The sequence below is a fragment of the Helicoverpa armigera genome, chromosome 28 (assembly GCF_030705265.1).
Source record: "Helicoverpa armigera isolate CAAS_96S chromosome 28, ASM3070526v1, whole genome shotgun sequence".
NCBI classification, from domain to species: domain Eukaryota; kingdom Metazoa; phylum Arthropoda; class Insecta; order Lepidoptera; family Noctuidae; genus Helicoverpa; species Helicoverpa armigera.
Genome location: NC_087147.1, coordinates 7,514,023 through 7,540,540, shown reverse-complemented (window position 1 = coordinate 7,540,540; position 26,518 = coordinate 7,514,023). Strand labels below are relative to the sequence as shown.

Sequence of the window (26,518 nt, the reverse complement as noted above, 5' to 3'; positions counted from 1 at the left end):
ACAAAGAATGAGGTTCCACTAACTGGTTTACTTAAGAACTTCTTCTAGGAACTAGGTACAATAGGACCTTACTCGTAAGTAGTCTTACCAAGGGGTATTGGGTTGCCTGTTTAACTGAGTTGAGGAGGTCAGATAGGCAGTCGCTCCTTGTAAAGCACTGGTACTCAGCTGAATTCGGATAGACTGGAAGCCGGCTTGGCAAATATAACTGGTTCTTTCTTAAGAATGTCTTCTAAGAACTGGGAACAGTTATTGTTTAACCTTACCCTTAAGTAGGGTCGATCCGGTTAACCGTTTATGACGAGCATACCGCTTGTATAGCTTAAATATTTCAAGCTATAGCTGAACATTGTGAACATCAAGCTATATTTAGTAGGTCATAAACGTCTCGGCATTGTTTGTGGGTAGTTGCATATTCAGAAACATAAATGTCTATATATTGGGTGGATGTTAAATATTTTTTTACTGTAAGGTAAAGTTTAGATGTAACAGACAAAATAATTTTGTTTTTTTGCAATAGCTAAGTATAGCTATAAGTTTAGTTTCACTACTGAAAACAAACAAATGAACGTTGAAATACAGATGGCCTTACTACAACAACTTTAACCACTGTATTACACTTGTCTAAAAAATGCTCCAAACAAAATGAACCATGTCAACGTCATAATTTGACATTTTTTTAGACAAGTCTTAAACTGATGTTAAAAAGTTTTTGTGGTAAGACGGAGAAAGTCTAACGCATAGCTCATTAGGTACTTGTTTAATAAACATGCAACTGAAAGAAACATACATAAAGGTTTCTAATATTTACACATACTTAATCAGGTAGGTACCATCTAAAGAAACACAGATGTATAGTTCTTGAATAAAGTCTACTTAAATGACATTATTGAAAAGAATATTACCTAACTTTAACCAACTTAAAAAGAGTCAAACCCGCATTTTCTCGCACACTAGGGTGACCATATCGCTACCCATAAAAAGAAACAACAGCAGTTAACCACACATCCGTCATTCCATGGACATTAAGGTTTAGTTCTAACGAGAAAAATGCCATAAACCTATGGTATAAAAATTCTATGGATGACGGGAAATTATTTCCGCTCGTAATAATTTTAGTGTTTTACCGTAAAACTGTGGTTCGCCAATATGTCGCGGCTATTAATATGTTTTCAAGTAGTTTTACTAGTTTTACGGTGACATAAAGATTATGGAAACTGCGTAGTTGGTTTAGAAGCAATATGCGACTGCTGTGGTCTCGGGTTTGATTCACGAGTCGAGTCGAAATTGTTCCTCAGTCACGCTTTAAAGTGTGAACGGAAAACCACATTAAATAGATAGTAATATGGATAGGTATTTTATCCAGGTACAGGAAAAAGTTCCCTCGGGACGTGGGTTAAAAGCTAGCTAGCTTTTATTTAAAATCAAAATCTAACAAGCGTTATGACGCCTCACAGCATGTTAATCACTGAGCGAATAAAAGTTCTTATTATAAACAAAAAACAAATTCCTAAACTAACAACTAATAACAAACCAACAAACGGACAACATAACAAACTAAACTAAACACATACCTGTATCGAAATTGGAAACAATATACATATACATACATACATACCTACATTAATAGCAAGCAAAGCAATGGTATGACCACAAAGCCAATCCTACCGGCCCGATTACTGCCACAAGCCAAAGGAAACTAGCTCTTATTACAACAGACTTAAGGTCCAGTATTTTGATATAGATTATGATTTTGACCCTTCAATATTGAGGGATGAAAATTGAAATATAATTTTGGATTGACGTGCCGTATGTTTGTTGTGTATTGTGATTAGAATTTTACGAGTTTTGTGGTTTAATTTGATGCAGCTGGTTAACGATATATTACATTAGTCCACGGTTTCACCCACATCCTAGAAGTAGCCTTTATATTATTCTTATACCTATGCTGTTTTATGGCCAAGTTTCATCCAAATCTATTTAGTAGTTTTTGCGTGAAAGACGAGCAAACATTTATATATCCACACATACATTATCTTTATTCAACGAAGTAGTAACTGCAATTTTAAGAATCCTAAAAATCTTCGTTTGATCAAGCCAGCATTAAAAAAAATTGTCCTCCCTTCAAAAGTTCCCTTACTTCAAAAAAATCTCAGGAATACTATAAGAACAAAAACTGACATTTAAACAATCATTCTACCCTCATATTACAGGCACTAAAGATATTACAAAGTTCACCGCGGTTCCGACAAATGGTCTAACTGACATTCAACCTTTTTTCAAAAAAGTATCCATTGTTGCCAACAGTGAATTTAAAATCTCCCCGGAAAGGATGGCCCTGTAATTGTTCTTTACTTTGCAAGTTAATTTTTTGCAGCATTTGTGGGACTTTTTGACTTTAATGGAGTTTAGTTTGAGCTGCTTTGAAGTTTTGGACTTTAGAATCTGAAGGTATTTTTTGTAAGTGCACTATCTTTTTTTCCGCCGTTTTTGTCAACCCATTTTACTAAATATTTTAAGAGATGTGTGCTGACAAACAACTCACGATAATTAACGATATTGAGAACCACACACTGAACTTTATTGGTAGTTTAAAATTTAATTAAATCTTCTTCTTAAAAAATCATGGATACGTCACCATTGATATTGCAACAAAAGAAATGTACACTTCATTATGCTTAGCTACGGCAGTTTTTGAAAATGACATTATTTCACCGCTACATCAAAAAATATAACTATTATATCACTGTTTACAGCTATCAATATCCACAATTTCTCAGTGTTACATTCTCATTTCACAAAACAATACCCAATCTTCTTGCAGACCTTAAGCTGGCAACCCAGTCTCGATATAACAGCCAATAGTTTTGTGCGACGGCGTCGTTCCGCTCCGATGACGCACGAAATCGCCCGAAGGCGCCCGATTGTTTCCTAGCTTAGAGACGTTTTATTATCATAGGGTTATAGGTGCTGTGTTTGTGTTGGGAATTGAAATATTTTACTTTACTTTGAAATGCTTGCCGTTATACATATAACTATTATAAGTGCTCGTAAAGGCTTGTAAGTGCTTGTAAATCGTGCATAAGCGCTTGTAAAGGACTAAATGAAATAAATGATTTGACTTAAACTTTGACTTTGTTGAGTTCATTTAATTCAAAAGTGCACCGATTGGAGCTAAATCGCTCACCCAGATAAAAAGTAGCCTTAAGTTTTCTTTGTACTTTAATGAATATTCTATCTCACACTTTTCTTTACACTATCTAAAAGATGCGAATAGCTCGCTAAACCAAATAATCGTACTCTCTTGTTTTATACCCCTTACATTGGTGTTTTAAATACCAAAGTAATTCTGTCTATCCTATCCAGATTTTAAACCAAAACTACTGAACCGAATTAAATTGGTACACAGATATTTCTCGTATAAGAAAGGATATAAGGTACTTTTTATTCAGATGATGCGTGAAGTACATAGTTCCGAATACCTAGTATTAATACAAATTAACACATACATACAATACGTGATAGCAAATAGACCAACATAATTGATCTGTCGGGAATCGAACCCGCAACATGATAGTTCTCATTACATGGCACATACCTGGTTGCATTGTTGTGTATGCAAGTTGAGTGCAATTTGCGATGCATTTCCTTTGTTAAATACTGTGGAAAATGTGAGGAAGATTTCTATGAAGTAGTATTAGATGTGTATGTGAATATCTACACGTGGATTTTATTTTGAATAAATATTAAAGACATCTAAAATTTTGATTTAGTTGAATAATGTCAGGTTAACGTGAATTTCTCAACTCTATTAGGTACATTTTTAGGATATGTACTAAATAGCAAAATGTTCCTTTTAAGGAACATCTCATTTAAGGAATCAATCTCATTGAATTCATTTTAAGGAATCAACTGTTTACAGTTGATTAGATTTTTCTAGATTGTTTGAATCCACTTCTCTTAAAAATCTTCTTAAAAAATGGTTCAGAACCTTACATGCACCAGTTCGACTCAGTTGACTATTTCTTCTCACTCCACCTCCTCAAATATCACAGATTTACCAAAAAATACATCTACTGATGGCTAAAACACCTCGCTTAAAGCCTCATAAACATAAACAGAACAGTCGTGTTGTGTTAGCGATGTAACAAACTGTGTGCTGAGCTGAGCGATAGCCTCCACGAGCTAATATATGTGTTCCCCGGTCACAACAGCAGAGTTTAGTTGAAAGGATTGTTAAAAGCTAAAAGTAAAATACAGGTTGGAGTTGAAGTTTTGGTTACACTACAAAAAGATACACTTAAAATTACTTTAGGACTACTCCCGTATAAAAAATAACCTATCTACTTCTTCAGGTAACCTACTTCGTACCAAATTTTATCTAGAACCAATCTTCGTACCAAATTTTATCTAGATCGGTTCTACAGTTACATATAGGGAGAAAGCGTGAAAAAACTCACTTTTTACATCTATAATATTGAGTAGTGTACCTAAAAACTGAAGAAACACGCCTTTGACAAAATACTGGTGACACAAATAAGTTTCAATAATGTCCCGTTGATACATAATGTTATTTTATTTTTTTTCCTTTCTTGGTTGCCAGAAAAGCCGCAAAAATGTTACGTTCATTCATTCGTTTCACGTTTTATAAAAAGGCATGATCACCTTAACACAATAACACTATTATAACTAAATAAAACACGAACAAACAAAAACTCAAACAATTTTCACAATGAAGACCACTTTTTCGATTAAAATGTATTGCGCGGAATGCTACGCGGTATGCTACGGCGTAGCTCGTAGCCCGTAGCCCGTAGCTCGTAGCGCTACGACCGCGTAGCACACACCTTTAGAATAGAAAATGTTTTACGAGGCATACGTTTTTGTGTGATGTTGTCGGAGGAACATTTAACGCGAATAAAAATATGTAGTAGTGTTAAGATTTTTTAGGTGAAATTCTTGGTATTTTAAGTAGTTTTGGTGTTTGTTTTAACTGTATTTTATTTTTAACTGGCAATTATCATTTGGTAAAAAACAAGGCAATGATTATTGAATAAATACAAGCTTATAAAAGCACCAGTTTTTGCTGTCAATGTAATCACGATCTGCCAACTTTACTAAGCTCCAGGATAAAACTTTTTAAAAATACGTACATTGAAGTAAAAAAAAATATTTCGTGATCTCTGACGCTTTTTAGCCTAAGCTTCTCAAAACCGTGTCCCATAAACGGATGACATCTTAACATCCATAATTATTTAATTTCTGACATTCTCAACACACTCATAACTTAACAAAAAAGTAACATAACAACAAGTGACCCAATTTCCGTGCTGGCAGTGTACACGCCACAAGAAGCGCTTGTCTGTGGCTTGTAACAAACAGCGCTCAGTCGGACCATGGAGAATGAAATCACTTGCAGAGATGTGATAACGCAACATCTCCTAAGAAAGTAGTGTGACAACATGCTGGTGTTTGAAGAACGAGGAAGGTATGTTTAGAAACCAGCACATAAAAAAAACACCAATCAATCAAGACTGATAATTTGGCTGTCATTGAACCTTTTTGACCATCGTTACGGCAGTTGCAAAACTAGACCTTGAACTTTCCTTGGACTGGAAGCCAATCTCAACATAATTGTGAAAAAGTTAGGCAGATGGTAATAATCACCAGTTACAGACAATCTTTGACAGATTGGTTTTGATTTGACAAGAAACCCGAATCCCTCTTTATTTCTAGTAATTGTTCGTTTTGATCACGCTTACCGTAAGTTACTTTATATTTCATTATGGTAGACCATCAAATGACCTCCCGCTGTGGGCTCAGCATGAGGAAGTGCCAGACTTTTACTAACTAAAACCTGCCATATTCCTTCTTAAGCCCTTTATGTACCTGGGCCCCGGTAACTTTTACCACTTTTCTAATTCTTCATCTTCATCGTCGCAGCCATGTTACGTTGACCTACAAGAACACGCCTGACCTACCTCATGCCATCTCCACTATATTCCATTCTCCGTGTTTGTAACAAACAGCCCTGTCAGTCGGACCGATGTGCGGTTTGCCCGCGAAAACACAACACCTGCTCGTCCTAGGTATTACGTTATCTAGACATTTTATTAGAATTTTGGCTAACTGGGTCTAGCTGGGTAAATTGGGTACTATTTATTTTGGGTTTTGGTTTATTTAGACATGAAGTTAATCTGTATCCGTCGTACCACAAAAACTTTTAAACGCTAAAAAAATACAAATTATGAAGTTGAAATGGTCCGTTTTGCAGCCACTCTTTTTTTTTGGAAAGTGTTTGTTTTTTCCTTACTTAAAACTTCATTCCAACCAATTACTCAACTAAATACTCGAGAAAGTTATTAAGCTATATCTGTCAAAATTTTTGAGTTAAACCCCCTTAAAAAGCACACAAGCCATCACAACCAAATTGCTTTCATAACCAGCATATACAAAGATATCCACAAAGTTATAATGCATATTATACATTCACCCATCCATAAACCGACCTCAGTAAGCACAATTTTATTACACGATACTATCTAAATACCACAGACTAAAAACACACCACAGAGTATAAAAAGAGCGAAACTAAAAAGGTCCATAAAAACTCGTTGGAACTCCATGGTGAGTGCATTAAACTATTTAATGGTTAGCAGTAACTAGTTGGCGGTAACTGTTAGTTAAACAATAAGCCGCGGTTAAAACTACCGTTAGGTTTACTGGAGAGGGTTATGAAGTTTTTTAGAATATACTGTGAGAGGATTTTTATGTTGTTGTATGAGAGCTTTTGTGATGTGTGGTGTTTTTATGTTATTAGGGTGTTAAAAGTCTATAGTCTGTTTGATGGTTTGGTCATATCAAAATATGGATATGTACTCTTTACACGGAATATCAAAATATCAATTTCAATCCCTGTTTTATGTCATGGATAACTAAATGATGGGTCTAACGCCATTATGACCATTTAGTTTTACGGACTAATAATACGTACTCTTTGTATAGAATATCAAAACATATGAAAACCCTGCACTATACCACATATGCTTGAATTAGGATTTTTACACCGTGTAACTTGTAAATACCCCATTTCTAGAACATTTTCTTTCACTCTTTGGATAACATAAGAAAAGTGTTAATTTTCATCAAAGAATTATTTACCAGTCTGCTAAACATATCCATGATTTTTCAAATACACTTAATAAAAGCCACACATAGCCTAAATAACACCCTAAACAAATCATCGTTTTCCATTTACCCATAAGCCATGACCACCATACTTAACACAGCTTCAGTAACCAGCCAACTACCTAATGAATATTGGCTTTCCTCTATAACTATAAACATTAACTTCTAGCCGTTAAAAGCACTATAAACTAGCTATCTAGCCATCAAGTTGTAAGTTTTTAAATATACCAACTTCAAAGAGAGGAAGTTTCGTGTTTACGGTCGTGGGGATTTTTAAAACTTAAGTTATTAGTAAGTGTGGCAAACTAAGGTGTGCATATTTTATTTTTGAGCTCATTAAGAGTTTATGTTTATGTTTTATGGTTTTCTCACACGCATTCTGAGTATAATTATTTTACAGACCTCGATAAAATTAACTCTCAGTCTTTAGGCAAGTAAATAATAAACAAAAAAAAAACTACTTTTGGATCAATAAAATATGTAAAATTGAATTTCTTGCCGGCTCTTCTCCATGAGACCAACTTTTTGGACTAACTTTTTGCAACTAGTGTGACGTTTCATAGGAGCATGCAAAGGCTTATTTGGAATAAAAAAAATTGATTTTGACTTTGAAAGATTCACTATAGAGGTGAGATTTCTTTCAAGATTTCTAATAATAATTTATCCTTAATTTATATAGGTGCAAAGGTCCCAATCATAATTACAACATAATCTTAGTATTCTAAAACTGCATCTTCCTTTCTTAATTTTCCACAAGCAGGTTTCCTCTCTAACTTTACAGTGTAAACCGATTATCAAGTTAAACTTAACCTCAACGAATTCAAATATAACGACATAAATTATTCAACAACAGCACAGGTGCGAGTTGTTGCATTGTTACGAGAACTTCAGTTTTGTTGCTGCAACTGTTGCTTGCTGTTGCTGATTATGTGATGGTAAATAATAAGCTGGTAGTATATGCTACAGATTTTGTTAAATAAAGTCTCGGGGGGCTCTGCTTATCCTACAAAATCGACTTTGGTAAAGATACGTTGAATTTGTAGCTCTTGGAGGTGGTGGTCATTATGGGGTAGTTAGAAAAATGCCAAAAAATATGACAATCAGTCATATTAAGGAGTTCTGAGTTGCCCACATAATTGGGTTGACGTTAGAAAGACAATCGCTCCATATAAAACACTGGTACTCAGTTATGTAGTTGATACAGGTAGGATCAGATTCTGATGATGATAAAATCAGGCTTAAAAATCTGATGTTACTATTGGTCTGAACTTGAAATATACTCTATACTCATGTACAAACGAAACGTTAAACGCTGTGCAGTCTATCATAATTTAAACCTTATACACAATCCTTTTCTATTTCAATACATACACCATACACAAAACCCACCACAAATAGTACAATTTAATCCAATTTTTCAATCTACAGCAATAAATTACACAAATAAATTGTCCACCTGTACTAAATAGAAAGGAAATAAAAAAAATGGCTTCCTCCGGCGACGGGCAGTTAATTTGTCGATGCCACTTCCAGGCAGTCGGTTTAAGGTCCTTAATTGTATGTCCCGGCTTTGTGTATTGTCTGTTCGTTTGTAGGTCTGTGGGAATGGTCATTGGGTTAGGATTTTAGGTATTTTAGTTTAGTTAATGATTTTTTGGGATAGTGATCTCTTTTTGCAGTTGTGAAAATAAGAGGTATGAATAAGAACATAAAAAGTATATATATGACTGCTACGTCCTCATGAAACTAGATTTTAAATATAGTTTTGGAGTTTCAGTGTAAAGAAGAACGTATGAAAGAGTTCCGTACCAACTCTTGACAATGTGACTTCACTATAAGTAAGACATTGTAATATTTGTAAGACATCTTGGTCTCAAGATCTGTGAGTAATCATATAAAACAATTTCGACTATTAAATTCTAGGATCTATAACAATGTTTTTTTAGTTTATACTTACCAGGTTAATTTTAAAAGACGTATCCCATTAAATGAGATAAAACCTAATTCATCTCTTCCTTTGCCCACTTAAAAACTGGACATTTTCGTAAAAAACAAACATTGTCATCAATTATTCTGTCGTGAAGCGGAGCGTCCGAGCGTTTGAGTCATCAGCCAGCTCGGCTGATTAGCGGCCGCTCTATAATGTCATTAGTCTGTAGTCGGCTGCTTTATTCTGTAGTTATAAAGTATTGTGGATGCATAGTGTGTTTAATACATACATAAGTAGCTTTATTGAATACTAGCCGTTTTCCCGCGGTTTCACCCGCGTCCCGTGGCAACTACTGCCCGTACCGGGATAAAATATAGCCTATGTTACTTGTGAATAATGTAGATTTCGAATGGTGAAAGAATTTTTAAAAACTGTCCAGTAGTTTTTGAGCCTATTCATTACAACCAAACAAACAAACAAAGTTTTCCTCTTTATAATATCAGCAGTATAGATTATATTGAATCAGTTTTTATTTTCATAATACCCATAAATATAAACGGATTTCAGGATATATAAAATTATGAGGATATTAACTATTTTATTTTCTAGCTCTGGTTTCAAGTCAATTAGAGATTAAATATTTTTATGCAGTAGTTTTATATTACTTTTATATCACAACAGATACAGATATAAATGGTGCTATTATATACAATTATTCGTTATCATAATCCTTTTTCGATAAAAGGCATCAACAATTTTAGCTAATAACTTGGACATGTAAGATTTCAAACCCTTAATGATTTTTAATACTAATATCATAATTAGAAATGAGCATTTGTAAAATCAAGCAAAAGTCAAATTTACCTCCTCTTTTTGAAGTTGGCTTATTAAATTCCGCAAAAGCAAGTACCTCTTGGACCCCAAAACTCCCGTTGACGTAACTAAAACAAAAAAACCCAAATTCATCTAAAACTAAAAACAATTCGGTCTCCTAATCCCAACGCACAGAGCTATCAATCTATTAGACAGTCCACTTAATTAACTCAAGCTGGTCCTAACTTGCAATCTCACTGAAGGCCCATTAGCTGAAGGTTTTAGCTGAAAAAAAACACGTAAATACGCCCAATGCCCAATGAAGTTCCAGATTTGGACTTTTTTGGATCATGACTTGGTAGTTTGGAAAAGGGATTCGATTTTCGGAGTAGTTTAATTTATTGTCATTAAAAACTTATTTTACTAAACCACATTGAGCAAGGCTGGTGATTCACGCTCAATCCTTCTCTGTGTGAGAGGATTCCTGTGCCCAGCAGTGGGACGATAAAGGCTGATGATGATGAAAAGCGAAATTATAAATTAAAGAACTATGTACTTCATACAGAGTGTCCTTCGAAGTTGACAAAAAACTTCACACGACCACACCCTTGTCCAATTTAACCCATACTTTATGGGATATCCTGCATATGAGGAAATTTGAAACTGTCTCTTGTAACCAAAAAGCTAATCATCAATAAAAAAGCATCTTTGTTGATAAACTAATTTAAACTTATTTCGTCACCTGTCTATTTGACTGTTCTAACATATTTTTTCTCTATAGGTCTTTACTAGCTTAAACCGTTGTATCCCTTCATTGTCAATTCTGACACTTCTTTTTTTTTCTTTCCTTATTAGTTTAAACAAGTTTCACCTGTCAATTTTGACACTCCTAACGTTTTTCTCTCTTTGTCCACAGAGTAACAATATCGTACTCGAAGAACATGACATACGCCGAGCTGGTCATCAATGACGTGAAGCCTGAGGACGAGGGGGTGTACCGCTGCGAGATCACCTACCTTCAAGTTGGGGAGGACTGCAATACTGTGCAGATTACCGACTTTCATACTTATAGTAAGTACTTTTGTTTTATTGTAGGTGGTGATTGGGTCTTTCTAGGATGTTCTGAAGACTATAATATATTATATGCTAAAATTGTTATGATATAGAATGAGACAGAATTATTTAAATTCAGAAAAAAGCATTACTCTTAAATGCCATAGTACATCTATGAATGAATATGAATATTTATAGGTAATATTTCACGAACTTTGAGGTCTTATCAAAGCGAGTTGCTATACCTGAAGGTTGCAGTAATTCGTTATCACACATGGGTATCGACTTCTTTCTAAAGTCATAAGTAATCAATAAAACTATTCGTAGGTACTCAGAAACTTCACCCATGAGAAAAAGAAACAAAACTATAACAGGTTTCTATGTTATTGAAAGCCTCAAGTATCAACTTTAGTTTCTAATCGCTACAATTATTTCAACAACAGAAGCACAAAATACCGCAAAAATCCAATTTCAAAACTTAATTATAAGCACATTAAAACTGAAACTAACTGAAAAATCAAAACAATTAACTATTTCATAGTAGCGAACTAAGTAACCGTAGACTGTAGACTAAACAGTCGGCCGATAGTTGCAGCCATCGGGTCTGCAGGAAATGTTTTTTTTAAAGAAAATCATGATTCCAATCAGTTTTCAATCGGTCTAATTTCATCTAAATACCTGGTCAAGCATTTGCTTGGACACAGGTGCACTCACCATTACTTCACTCTCATAGCTCGATGGGACGGACGGTAATCAGACGCCACCGGAGAGAGATCAGGCGCAGGACCGACATTAACGTGCTCTTTGATGCACGGGTGTATCAATCACCAAGTTCCAGGCTCCGGGCTGCTTTGGGAAAGTTACTAACGGCCAGTTTCTTCATCAAAAGTTAAAGTTAAAGTAATGTCTAAAGTTAAAGTAACGGTCAAATTCGTTTTTTCAAGGCTAAATTGACAGCAAAATTCATAGAAAAATTGAATTTAACCTTAGACATTACTTTGACTTTTACTTTGGCTTTAACTTTTGATGAAGAAACTGGCTGTTAGACACACGAAGCGATTTCGGGAATCGAAACTGAGACCTCGTGTACATTGACCGCGGTTGCGACAGCTAGACCAAAGAGGCAGTTATTCATCTTCATAATGATTTAAAGGCCCAAACAAACTATCGGCCGACTAAAAGTCTGCAGTATACTCTAAACCGTTTTGCTGTTATTTTCTTTGTTCTCAACTATAAGTAACTTGTGATGGTTAGTGTTGCTGGCGCAAGTAGTGCGGGACATATCGCGCTCATAAGTTGTGTCAACATGACAGCCAATCAGACGGGCGGGTGGCGTAGTGATGCGGGAACGTCGATATCGATTGTTGTTGTTTAGTTTAGAATATATGGGAGGCTAGAGAATTGACTACTACTGTTTTTTTATACGATTGTCGTGTTTGAAATTATTTGAGTGGAGTTTTTTGCTGATTATTTTGTTTTGCTGTTAAATAATTGCGTGCTGGTAGTATTATTAATTAACAGTTGTCATGCATTTGTATATAGTTATATTAATGCGTTGTGTAAATTCAATTTTAAAAATGATACTTAACAGCTAAAACTTAATGCAATTATTCGTGAATTATTATTACAAATAAATAAAACTAGACAAACGTCAAAGTTATGTTTAACTTAATAATATTTGACGGACTTCAATATGTCAAGCGGGCAGATAAACTATTATTTTTCGAACTTCAACAAAGTTTAAAGTTTGCAACATCTATAATTCAATGATTAATAAATTTACACAAACTAGAACTTTACCTTTACTTATGTCTGAGAATGTTTATATAATAATATAAATATATCAAAGTATTCAAAGTTTCAAAATGTTTGCCCCCTTTTAGCGATCAAAAACTTTGTTTGATTGCTAGTAATTGATTAATGGGCTGGCTATCGATTTAATTTATTATGGTTAATGAAACTTTGAGTTTTATCGATAACTTTATCGGTAATTCTGCATACCTGTTTTATAATGTTATATATATGTTATGGACCATGTGATTAATTCGGGCATTATTTATAATGCCCGAGCATTATGCATAATGTCTAGCTTTATCGGGCCAAGTGATTAATAACTATCTTACCTTCATTATTTATCACATTGTACGGGCATTATTATATTGCTACATGATAGTTGGGCAATTTGATAATAAAGCTATATTTTATGCGGTGCGAGGGTGGCAGTTGTTTTAATAAATAAATCCTGTTACTTGCTACATATTTTATGATTATTGTTAAAATTATATGTTCTATTTTAATGGAAAATTACAAGTCTAGCCACAAAATTATTAATTGGGCAATTGTCATCTGATTTACTTACTCGGCCTCGTTTTTCTTGATCTCATTTTTCTTGGCTCGTTTTTTTAACTTGGATTCAAAACATTGTACTAAAAATTGAACTTAGTGACGAAAACGAATCGCTGCAAAACCGACTCGACGTAGTCTTGTCTGCCCTACCCCTAGAGTGCAATTCAAAACCGCGTAGGCGCGGAGGGGCGAGGCGGCCTGCGAGGTGAGGCGCAGGTAGTTGAAACGCTCGCCGACGCGGCTGAGGCTGGCCGGCGGAGCCGGCCAGCAAGCCGAAGCTGCGGTGGTGAGCGTGAAAACCATCTGCGACGATAAGCTCGCATGGGACCGCCGGAGCCCCGCAGCGCCGGAGCCGTGACAGAAGCGATGCTTGCTGCATGTTGCATGCTTACTTCCATGCTGGGTCAATTAATATGGGATGTGCTAAGTTAAAAAAATGAAATTAAATATGTTTGTATTACTTTGCCCAAAAGGTCACGGGCAATATGTATAGTGCCCGGTCAATTTGATTATTTGAATAATTATTATCAAATTGCACTCTCATATTGGGCATTTTTCATAATGACCGGGCATTATGTATACTGCCCAATTTATCACTTGGTCCATAACATATATTTCTAGTTCATCCATATGTCAAAGGATGATACTAAGATTTTTCTTTGCTTACTGTTACTGTTACAGCCTTTTTATCGTCCCACTGCTGGGCACAGGCCTCCTCTCACATGGAGAAGGATTGAGCATTAATCACCACGCTTGCTCAATGCGGGTTGCTTATGACCATAAAAATAGCAGAGTGGGAAGTGTTAATATCCAATTTAACATGTCGTATATCGAACTTCAGATATACGGGAGACACGATTGATTTTCTATTTCAGTAGTTAATTAACTTATAAACCGCTTTATAACAAAAAATGTACCAATTCACACAAAAGTTCTTAAATATTTTTTCATAAAAGCTATCGACTTTTCCCATCACTTGTAGACGTTAGGTTCTCTAGGATATTGCGCTCTACCCGCCTCGGGCCACTCGATTCACAAGGTGCCACGCACTCCATCTCTGTCTCACACACCGAACTAAACATATTGCATCCCTTTCCTTCACGAAAGCATACGTCTTTTCTATGAAACAAATGGATGTGAGATATTTTATTTGATACTTGACTGTTTACGATCGGTTTTTCTTTAGATTACAGGATATTTTCTTCCCGAGTTATTTATGGGAAAGTGTTATTTTCTTTGGGGTAGGTAAATAAGGAGATATTTTTTTGAAATAGGATTGGGACTTATTCTAACCCTCCTGTCTTTTGGAAGACACGTTAAAAATGGAAGCCAGCTATCATTTATACATTTTTGGTAGTTGTTACGGTTAGTCAGGAGCCAGTAAGTCTGACAACCAAGATATATTGGGTTGCCCGGGTAACTGGGTTGAGGAGGTCAGATAGGGCAGTCGCTCCTTGTAAAACACTGGTACTCAGCTGCATCCGGTTAGATTGGAAGCCGACCCCAACAAAGTTGGGAAAAGGCTAAACAGATGACTATAATATTTCCTTATTATATTATCGCTAAGGTTACGTTTGTTGCCATATTTTAGTACAAGCATGAAAATACGACGATTTTAAAGTGTTTCTCAAAAGTGCATGTTGATATATGCGAATGAAGTCGTGAGCAAAGCCTAGTGAGCAAAGGAAAACAAAATATCGTCCGTGTGGAGTCTGTGTCTATATGAAACCGAGGCGTTTGGCAACAAATAGAGAAGGATCTGTTTTCTGTGAATTTTTAGGGAAGAAAGAAAATGTAGAGTTCAAAGGTAAAGATGGTCGTCTTTGTTAGGTCGAGAAGTTAATTTGAGATTGTGTGACTTTTGAGAAAATGCGTTGATGACAGTTATTTGAGATATAAGACCGCCCATTGTTTTAACCCAGTTTTTTAAATATTTTTGTTGTTATATAAATTGGTGTAAATAACAAAGTCTATGTCTATGGCCTCCTTTATTCTTACAATGATGTTTAATAAATGTAGGTACTAAATAGCTTCTATTTTTGAATGAATTTGCTGTTACATTGTTTAGTAAAATGAATAATAATATTTACAATTTAACATACATGTTACATGTACAATAGTTGACAAAAATTATACGAGATTATCTACTAAGCTATTAAAACGCGAAAGGACATTAATATTCAATAAATTAAATGAACTAAAGACTTTCGAATTTGCATACAAATGTGATTAAAGATTTTATCACTATTGGTTTTAATAAAAAAAAAAATTACCAACGAACTCAGCTAGTTAGTTATTGAAAAAAAGTTTTAATGATCTTACGGTTTTAGGTTAAATAATTATCTATGGGAAAAATTCAGTATTACAGACGTATGGAAATCTTTTCAATAGTATTTTTTTTCTTTAATAGATGCAAAAGATGTCTATTCAGTGTTTGCCCACTATATCAAACAGTCTGTGACGTTGTAACTCTTAAACGGGTGAGACGAATTTCATGAGGGTTTTATTTCTTAGTTTAGGGCAAATATTGAAAAGTCTATAAAATTGGCGATATAAATATGCAAAACACTATATTAATACTGTAGTAATTAAATCCATGAGAGCTGAATCCACTACAAAAATTAATGAAAAAACGAATGCAAAATAATAATTATCCTCTTTGAAATTATTTTGTTTATTTACATCCAAAAATCTAAAATCGCTAGAAGGGACGTACTTTGAAGATGCATTGCAGACAGAATTAACCCTACACTTGCCGTATCGTTTCTAATTCTAAGCTTAACCCTTAAACGCCGCGAGCCAAGTGAGGGTTGTTCAAGAGATGGGTCGAATGTACCCTCCAGGTATTTTCAAAATCTTTGGGTTTATTTATGTTTCAAGGTATTAAATTATTCGTGGATAAATTGTAAATGACGTCGGTAATATACCATGTTATTTGAGATATAATAAAATAATCTATACTAATATAATAAAGAGGATTGTTTTTGTTTCTTTCTATTCTAAAGGCTCCGAAACTACTAAACAGATTTTAAAAATTCTTTCTCTGTTGGAAAGGTAGACTTTTCCTGAGTAACATGACTATATTTTATCGCGGTACGGGCCGTAGTTTTTACAGGACGCGGGTGAAACGACGGGAAAACGGCTAGTTTGTACTAATAGGGTTTTGTAACTCCTTATGAATGTATATTGAGAGTCTTTTCACGTAACTTTCCCAGATAAAAGTAACATGAAACATTGCCTAAGGTTCCATTTATTTCCATGCAAAATTTTATCTAAATCAGCCTAGCCGTAAAGATAAAAACTTTGCATTATTAACTAGAGGTGACTAAATACAGCATAGATTAGACATAAATCCTAGAACCCAGACTTTATGGCGCGTGAAAGAATTACAAATACTTATTAGTAATTCAGCAGATTGCTGATAAAATACTTGAATAATATGTTTAATAGAAGGTTTTTGAGACCCTAGAGAAACAACCGAGTCGTGAAATCTAATTAATTGTGAGGAGCCTAAACCAATATTGACTTCATTTAATGAAGTGAAAAAGTTTTTTTTTGCTCTCAAAGAAGTGATTTTGGAATTTATTTTTCTTTCTTAAATAGGTAATAATTTTTAAATTGTTTTAATGTAACTTTTGATCTTTGCTCTTTGAGTATTGAAAATTCTGTAAATAAATTAAATCCTTTATCGTTTAAGACAAAGGCCTATTTATAGATTCCTAATTTTACTTTTCCTAAGCTTTGGTATTAACAGCCTTTAAATACCTAATCTCTTGTTAAGATTTTATAATTAAATAATTTGCTTTGCTAATAAATTCTACCTTAAAGAAATCTGCTGACATGTACACAAGTTTAAATAAGTTTTCTATGATTTTAGCTGCCTCCTCAGGATTCCATGCTAACATTAGAGTTAGGTCAGTCAAAAGACATATCCTGGTCAAGTTCTTTAGTGATGCATGAGGTTCTTTTAGATCTACCTGAACCAATAGAACTCTTAGTTCATACTTCTTCCCTAAATAAGAAGAAGAAGAATGAATGAATGAATGAATTCGGGAAGAATTATGAACTAAGAGTTCTATTGGTTCAGGTAGATCTAAAAGAACCTCATGCATCATTAAATAAGTACATATATGTTAAGATTCAGATGCATTAGGTAAGACTGGAAGCTTACCACAGCATAGTTGGGAAAAGGCCAGGCAGATAATTTTTAAGATTTTTTCAATTATAAAATTTTATATTCCCTCTAAGTGCTTCGATTGAGTTTTATAGGCATTAATATAAATTACCAATAAATAACTCCCAAAACAAAAACATGATCCTAATAAATATTCAAAATAAAATAATTCCCAAACCACTTCAATTAACGCTAAAACAAAAACAGCAAACACATTATTAACACATGGCTGGCCTTTAAGATAAATCACCAATTTATTTCTCGAAAATTCCATCCAAAGGGTACATAATGATAAACAGGTTCTGCACAAAATGGCCTAAATGGGTCTAAATGACCCCACCATTTTATTGTTCAAAGGATTACGGGGTCGATGTGACCCCCTAGTAGTTTGAAGTGTGACATGAGCAATGGAGGGTTATAATAAAATTCAGCTTAGCTTGCGTCTGGTGTATACCAATTTTGTGCAGCGGTTAAGAGTACACTGCAAACTTTTAGTCGGCCGATAGTTTACGGCTCATGAATCAGTCATCACCTGCCTACCCTTTTCACAACTATGTCGGGGTCGGCTTCCAGTCTAACCGACTGCAACTGACCTACCAGTATTTTACAAGGAGCGACTGCCTATCTGACCTCCTTAATCCAGTTACCCGGGCAACCCAATACCCCAGTAAGACTGGGTGTCAGACTTACTGGCTTCTTCTACTACCCGTAAGGACTGCCAAAGATATTCAATGATAGCCGAGACCTACAATTTAACGTGCCTTCCATAAATCAGCGTGTAGATGGATGGTCGTAAGCACATTACAAAGATCAGGTATTTAGCCGGTATCAGACTGACTGAAAACTTTAATTGAAAACAAGATTTTCTTTAAAAATATGTTTTTGTTCAACTATCGGCCGACTAAAAGTTTGTAGTGTGTGAGAGCGCTAAGGGTTGATGTTTTTCGTGAAAAATTCTGTAGGGTTATGACGCCATAAAAGTGGTGATTTTAAAGTATAATAGGTGAATAGCTGTATTTTTATCTTCGTAGGTTTTATGAGCACTTATGACTTGCATATTTAATGGATTATTTTTCCGACCCAAATATCGACCAATAGAATTGCACCATTCGACGTCACGTGGTACAACCTACATGGTATTATACTGAAAATTTTTTGAATATTTTCTCTGGTCGTTGCTACGTCAAACTGACAGGTTGTGGCCGACATTTGGGACGGAAAAATAATCTCCCGAATACCGCACGAGCTTCATAATTATCTGGCATTTCCCTCAAGGTTCCCTGCAAACAAATAAAGTCGTCAAGTTTTTCAGGAAAAATCACTCGCGCTTCGCGCTCGTGATTTTTTAACCTGAAAAACTTGACTCCTTCATTTGTTTGCAACGAACCTATCGGAAAATACCCGATAATTTTGAAGCTCTTGTGGTATTATAAGTGAATATTATCTAGTTTGCATGTTTACTGAAATACAACTTATACCGAATAACACTCGTAGGTACTTAGGTTAGAGAGCATTTTAAACGTATTTTTTGAAATTACTTTTATTTAACTTTAGCTATTTATTTTCTTGTGAAAATCTCTTAATTTCGAAGCAGGTAGTTACTATTTGTGAATCCATGCAAATGAATTCACTACTTCTATCACTATAACTAATGCTATATCTGAAACATATCAATTCTAATTACATTTTCAGGCTTAACTATAGCTAAATTAAACCATATACTCTTACAAAGTTATTCAAAAAATTTCTGCAAGACCCAACCAGAACCAAACCCACAAAGATAATATCTTACCCAGCAAAATCAACCCCGCCGCGAAAATATTTCTCTTAAACAAAATTACCACTTGCTAAAAGATTGAGTCGGAATAAAAGCAAAAGAAACACGACGCGAAAGCATGTTTCTTTTACCCGCAAGTAATTCGTAAAAGGACATATTTTTCAAGGGAATAGCTGTTTTTAATTCTCAGCCCCTTTCAGCAAGTTTTGATGCTGTTGCCTCTTGTAGGGCCTTTTATATGATACGATTTTTTATTTTTTTCCGGTTATTTATTTCACAAATAAAACATAGGGCACTTGCTATGTACTTGTGGTGGTAAATGAAAGAAAATTGTCTAATCGTTTTTGAACATAATTTCAGTAAAAGAAATAATTATGGAATCAGGTGTTTCTTTGCGATTTATTGTCTCACGAAATTAATGCTACACATTTTTTCTAACATTTTATATAATTTTAGTACATATAATTTCGGACGAGATAAAAATAAAACTTTATACTTATACAGTTGTTTTAAACAGACTTAATTCAGAACATGAAAAAATATAAAAGAGTGCTTTTCATAAAGTGACAAAATAGTGTAATTTGTTTATGCAATAAACTCCTTTACCCTTTACTAATTTACTCACAAAAGCACAACTCACCGATTGATCCTAACCGACACGATTAATCGTGCCATCGTATCGTCTCCTCTAAACATTCCCACAAGTTTATTCAGAAAATATTGGTGAAAGCTGAAAGGCTGCTGGTATTCGAGCGGTGAATTAAAATGTCGCCGACTGTACCTGCGAGGTGGCTCCCATTCATCACTGGGGCTCGTGGCTAAGTATCAGCCACCGATCGAACGGTAGGCTAGGTTAAATAGTGTGGGTGATCAATGTTTTGAGAAGTTCTTCTGTGGCTCGTTTAATTGTAGCGGTAATTACTTGCACTTTTCTGTTATTCAATTAACTGGGTTGAGAAAGTCAAGTAGGCAGTGGTAAGTGTGATTTCTAATAGAAGAAAACTCTATTGAGTATACTAAATTTTCTCTTAGCCCTGTGTCTTATAGAGCCTTGTTATTCCAAGATGAGAGGTATTTTTATTTAGTGATCTGGAAAGGTCAATGCGACGTAAAAGGAATAGCATTCAATTAATAACTAAAAAAATTAACAATCAAATCGTTGCCCAAATTAACATCACCAAAAATAGATTAACCAAATTGATATCCCGATCACAGTGTAGTATGTCAAAACACTGTCTAAATTACAGACTCAGTGTATTTAACACTTTCATTAGAAAGCGGCGTAATCAAAGGGATTGTGGACCTTTGATGTCGCCGGCTTTGTTGCGTAGACAACGGGTACATGGTACATGGCCTTATTGGCGTTGTTTGGTTTATAATGAAGTCTCATTAGTTAGGTAACAGGGTTAGTGACGTGTTTAACCGTGTTTGATCTGATGACGGTGGGTTAGGTAAATGTTTTGTGGTTACACATGTGATTAAGGTTATTTTTGGATAGTATAAAGTTTCTTAGTCATCAAACAGAAGGTTCTTAACTAGGCCACCGCAACTAACATAAAAATATCATGTTGAATATGAATCTATTTACAAAGTTACTATAAAATATGAATGGAGCCAGAATATGATGAGCGGAATACAAAATAATGAGATTGAAAATAGATATTTAATCCTAGCTTATTCTGAGTTAAAATAAATTATTTGCTATATTTTTCTTACATGTCCATCTGTCATAGTGAAGGACAGCCACAAAAGTAAATAAAGTATATAAATTTTATTTATGTAAGTAAGTCAACCCTCACTACAATTATAATTGAGAATGTAACTTGGTCTGTGGAGCTTTTACGCCAAAATTACTGAATTAATTTAAATAATATCCTTCCTTTTCCCTGTAAGCGAAGTATACAACCTGAACAACAAAAATTATTAGCAAGAAGCAAAAGCAACCTTCAGTAAAATAACTCACATTCACAACTACAAAATAAATCCTAACAACGCTACAATATCTTCGCACCAAAAAAAAAAACATATTACACCCAAAAACAAACAACACTTACCCGACTGCGAAAGGAAGGAAACGTCCTACATATCACGCGTGTGTTGAGAAAAATGCACTTTTAGTCGGTCGATTTATTTCCAGTGTACGATATACATTGCCGGCTCGCTGTGCTCAGGAAACGTTGCGCCGGAACCGAGCGTACAATGGTTATGATACATTGTATTTCAGACGATAAAGCTAAAGTGATTCAGTGGCTGTTGCGCGATGAATTTATCGCGGATGTCAAGAGTTATTATTATTTTTCAGTCGAAAATATTTTTTGGTGTGAAAGTCTTTTTTTTAATTTTTTAGGGTTACTTGCTCAAAAGTTTAAAACAGGAGCCTATTACTAAAAGTTCCCTTTTCGTCTGTTACCAGGCTGTATCTCATGAATGGTGATAGATAGTTGTTCACAGATGATTTATTTTTGTTGTTACTATGTCAACAAACGCTGAAAACTAGAACAAGATTTTAGAGTTCTGCTATAATACATACAACAAACGTGTTTTTTCGATAATGGTACGGAACCCTTCGGACGCGCATCCGAATCACGCTAAGCCGATTTTTTCAAATTTTTTTCAGCGTGAAATGTATTTTTAATTTTTATTTCAAAGTTAATGGTGTCGTTTGTGAGAATGAAATATGAATCTAGATTTCATATTTTAGAGCTGAACATAATAATCTAGTAATGGAACTGGTTTTGATTAAAAAATCTTTTGACGCGAATGTCATCAAAAGGCAGAGATTTTTATTTGAAAAAATAGATAGGATTAATTCATATTTGCTTGATTATATAGTTCTAGTTAGTGCATGAATTTTATTCTGAAAAAATCTTTTGGCTGTATGGCGTCACACAAAGTTGATTTAAAATCGAAAAATAGACTTTTTACTCTCCTAATATGTATTTAGAACATATTCAACGTTCACATTAATTGAGTAGCTACATTTGGCTTAATACACTTCAGCACTGACCTATTTCTAGAAAAATACCACTTCTCATAGTAACTAGAACGCTTTGTGCGCTTCGCTGGACTAAAATGCAATTTTGATTATACTAAGTATCTATTTGCTTCGGTTTCAACGACACGTTACGTTGTCGTGTAGTTTTGATGTGAAGTAGAAACAAAGTAGGAAATCTATATTCGTAAAACTTACGCCTATAATACCTCTACTAGTAGGATCATAAAAAGTCTTAAGTTTCTAATAAGTTTCTAATAAATTATAAAGGCGTTTCTCAGATAGAAAGTCTTACATTTTACAACACCCCTACCTACATACTAACATACAAACAAACAAACAGACTCACGTTCGAAGCATAGATCTTAGCACCTACACACGCAAGACATTACTCTCAGATAAAATATTCGCATAGTCCCGTACCTGCACACTGCACACTTCTTAGTTGCCCGACAGTTTCATCGGGGCTTCACAAGTATGAAAATAAATGGTGATAATGATGATGATGTCCTCCTAGCCGGTTATCGGCTACAGTGGCTGTTCTCATGTAAGGAGATCAGCCAACTGCGCAGGACATATTATAGTGCACGAGCATTTGCTTGGATTGCGGGGCACTCACTATTCCTTCACTCTCATAGCCCGATGGGACGGCAATTCGACACGACCGGAGAGAGACCGACATAAACGTGCGACACAATACACGGGTGTATCAATCACCAACTTCCAGGCTCCAGGCTGCTTTGTGAAAGTTTCTAAAACCCACAAAGCGATTTCGTAATAAATGGTAAAAGAAATGGTAGTACGCATATGACAACGATCAGGTATCAGACCGACTAAAAACTTTGATAGAGTTCACGATTTTCTTTCTTTCTGAAAAGAAATCCTACCATCGGAGCGACTGTCGACCGACTGTTTAGTCTTCGGTCTATAGAGTTTAAAATAAAATATTCGCATCCTACAACTATTCAGCCATCTTGAAGTGTTACATATGTTTTACTACTAGAAATGAATTTTATTTTACGCTCTTTTCAAAAGAATCAAAGTTGAAAACATTCTGTGTCAGATATAAGTATGTTTTAAAAGGAATTTCTGAGTTTCTAAAAGCCTTTTCTGGTGAACGTTATTTTGTTCGCCTATTCTTTTTCAAATAACGTTAAAATCGTTTTTCTGTAAGTCTAGACTTAGATATTTGTATGATCGAATATGACCTTAGGCTTTCATATTTTGAGACATTTAGACTGTTGAGCACAAAATATATGTATATAAGGCATTTTGGGTATATGACAATTTGACATTTGAAAAATCCAAAGTAATAATTGAAATTCTGTTAACAGCATTAAAAACTGGCACATATGTATGTAAGGCATCAGACTTTTTGTAGGCCAAAAAATTGGGCAGATTTTTTGTAGCACGTTCTGATCACGATTTTCTGGTCAACTTTTTGTATGACATGTGCGTTACACTATTCACCTTCAGTGTTTTCTATTTGTCTCCTACCAAATATCGATCACCAATTAACATCAGACGTAGGCAGCCTAAGTGTACTTATTCAAACAATTTTCCACAATAGTGTTGTACAACAAAAATATCGATAAAATTTCTGACTCAACCCATCCCTAGTGGGTCTGAAACCGCAACAGAATGGGTGCTTCAACGCGGCTCTTGTAACAACGGGATCCCATTACACCTTGATGACCCTGTTCTAAAGCTTGAATATAACGCACCTACATTAAAGGGGTGGACAGAGATGTAGCTTGAAATTCTTTGGGTTTTAGAGAAATTATGGTCATTTTTAACCGAATTCTATAAAAGGAGGTTCTTAGTTTGGCCGTTTTATGGGGTATCTCTTTCGAACAACCCGCAGCCCCGGCAGGCCTTGGCCCTGCTGGGCCCCGCTGGGGTTGCTGACATCTCTTTGAGGAGCGCGTGGAACAACGCGCGCCGTCGACACGGGTCCGTCGTCTAAGTAGACAGAGGGACGATGAGCCACCCGAACTCACCGCCCACAGACCCACGAACAGTGCTAGGGCTTATAATTGAGTAATTTTGCATTGAGTAAGGTCTAGCTAATAAAACACGTCATACTTTTACCAATTACCACAAAGCCAAGTAGCATAACTTTTCTTCCCAATTTCACGATATAGTGGAGGTATCTTAATTATACAAATAACAGATTACTTAGTCATTGACATCAACTAAAACTGCTCATAAATAAACGATTCCCGTAACTGTAAGGTACAAGCCACTTTTAAAACAACACAATTAAAAACTTATCCCCGTACAAAACCAGGACTATGGGTAAAGTAAAGCGAATGACGTCACAGGTCAGTGAAGGGCGTCATTACACGCGAGGTGACGTTACGAGCGTCATCAGACGTGGTCACTATGTATGCGAGTAGTGATGGGACAAGAAGATATCGATAGTTTTGATAAAAAGGTTTTTTGTTGGTTCAATTTTGATGCTGATATTTGTACTGGTTTGAGAATGAGAAGTCAAGCTAATAACTGAAATTTGGCATTGATCAAAATCTGAAATACGGGCAAGTAGATACATAGAGGACATACCATCATCCTCCTGCCCTTATCCCAATTTTATTTGGGGTCGTAGAAAAATAATGAATTTTATTTTGAAATTATATATTTCGAAACATAAACAAAACCCTTGAAAGGTTTACAAGTAAAAATATCCCTAACATGTTTTATTAATTGGGAACCAAAAACATGAGAAAATTAAAAAACAATATCGGCAGCAACATAATATTAGAACGCTAAGATAAAATACATAAAATTTAATTTGTTTATAAAGTAAACAGAAGCAAAATACTAAACTAACAAGGAAAAACATTTCATTTATCTTCAGGGACCAAAATACATGTCCCGGATGACATGTTTGGAAAATAAACAAAATTGTATCGAAATTGTGGAAATAATTTCATGTCTATCGAACAATTTTGTTGTTTGTTTGCGGTAAACCATTCATTGGTTTATGCAAATTATGATTTTGTTACGAGTTTTAGCTGTCAGTAAGCCCTTTTGCTGATTTAATTGAATTCATTAATTCCGTGTTTATATTTGGTGTTATAATGAGGTGTTGTTAATAAACAATAACTTATTAACAATATTTAAAACACGTGCGAAATAGCATTATGAATCCGCTTAAAACTATTTTAAAGTAAGCTTGTTATATGTTTTTATTTCCCAGATTTAGTCTATAAATGATTAATTATTTCGTATATTTATTTTACAACATATTTTCAACTTTTTCAAATATTCAATACAAAAAAAATATTTACCATTTTTATAAAATGTGCCCCTAATTTACCTAAAAGTCAATTTCTGACTATTACAAACCATTTATCGATCTATCGATAATAGAATCGTTTCCCATCCCTACAGGATCGGAAGGGTCGTACTACAGTCATTTCACGTGACATTACTCGAGGTGACCCGTCGTATGGACGGTGTAAAACGTTGTTTGGGCTAAGTTTTAAGCGGTAGCGAGTGCGATTTTGTCCAAAGTATATGTTTAAAATTGATTTTGATTTAACTATGATCTAGTTTAATAAATACATGTTACTTGGTTCAACGCGCCAATCTCAGAAACTGTTCGATCATTCCAGTGTTAGACAGCCCATTTATCCAGGAAGGCTATAGGCTGCTTTATACCCGGTTGCCACATATTAATTTCCATGGGACGTGGTTGAAACAGCTGGCACGCAAGGTATTCTATCTATATAAATTATTCACTCCCCGCTACATCCTATAACTCAATCCACGTCATTACACGAATATTCGACAATGATTGGTCCAAAGCGCGGGCATTTTTTCAAAATGTCCCGGATTTCGACCGCGGGATAAAAATGGCCCACTTTTCGTCGCCGTTTCACCGGTAATGGTGGGTCCTATAGACCCGATATGCTGGATTATACCCATCAATATTTGGGTGTATTGATATTCGTTTAAATGGTGGAAATACTAAAATGTATGTCACTGCAAAGTAGAACGAACAACTTTTTACAAAAAAATAAAAATAGCTAAAAAACCTTCTGATAAATACTATGATGAAAATTGGTTTAGCCAAACGAGAAATAAATAAGACATACACGCAGGTCAAACAAACATAAACCGAGATCCTCCTTTTTTTAAATCGAATAAAATAGCAATATACACCACTGTAGTTGAGTAAATTTACTTTATTTTAAACCTACTATAAATTCAAGGATATCACTACGTTCCCATAACTTT

At 34.9% G+C, this 26,518-nt stretch overlaps 1 protein-coding gene across 23 annotated transcripts in view; it reads left to right on the top strand.

The window, feature by feature from the left end:
• Nucleotides 1-26,518, top strand: part of Nrm (neuromusculin) — a 423,138-nt gene that overhangs the window by 265,689 nt on the left and 130,931 nt on the right. For all 23 annotated transcript variants that reach the window (XR_010277925.1, XR_010277926.1, XR_010277927.1 and 20 more), the window contains one exon: nucleotides 10,848-11,002. Coding sequence is in view for 20 of the 23 variants with exons in the window: in XM_064042339.1 (XP_063898409.1) it covers nucleotides 10,848-11,002 (155 nt within the window). In the remaining 3 variants the exon portion in view is untranslated. The remainder of the gene's footprint in view (nucleotides 1-10,847; nucleotides 11,003-26,518) is intronic.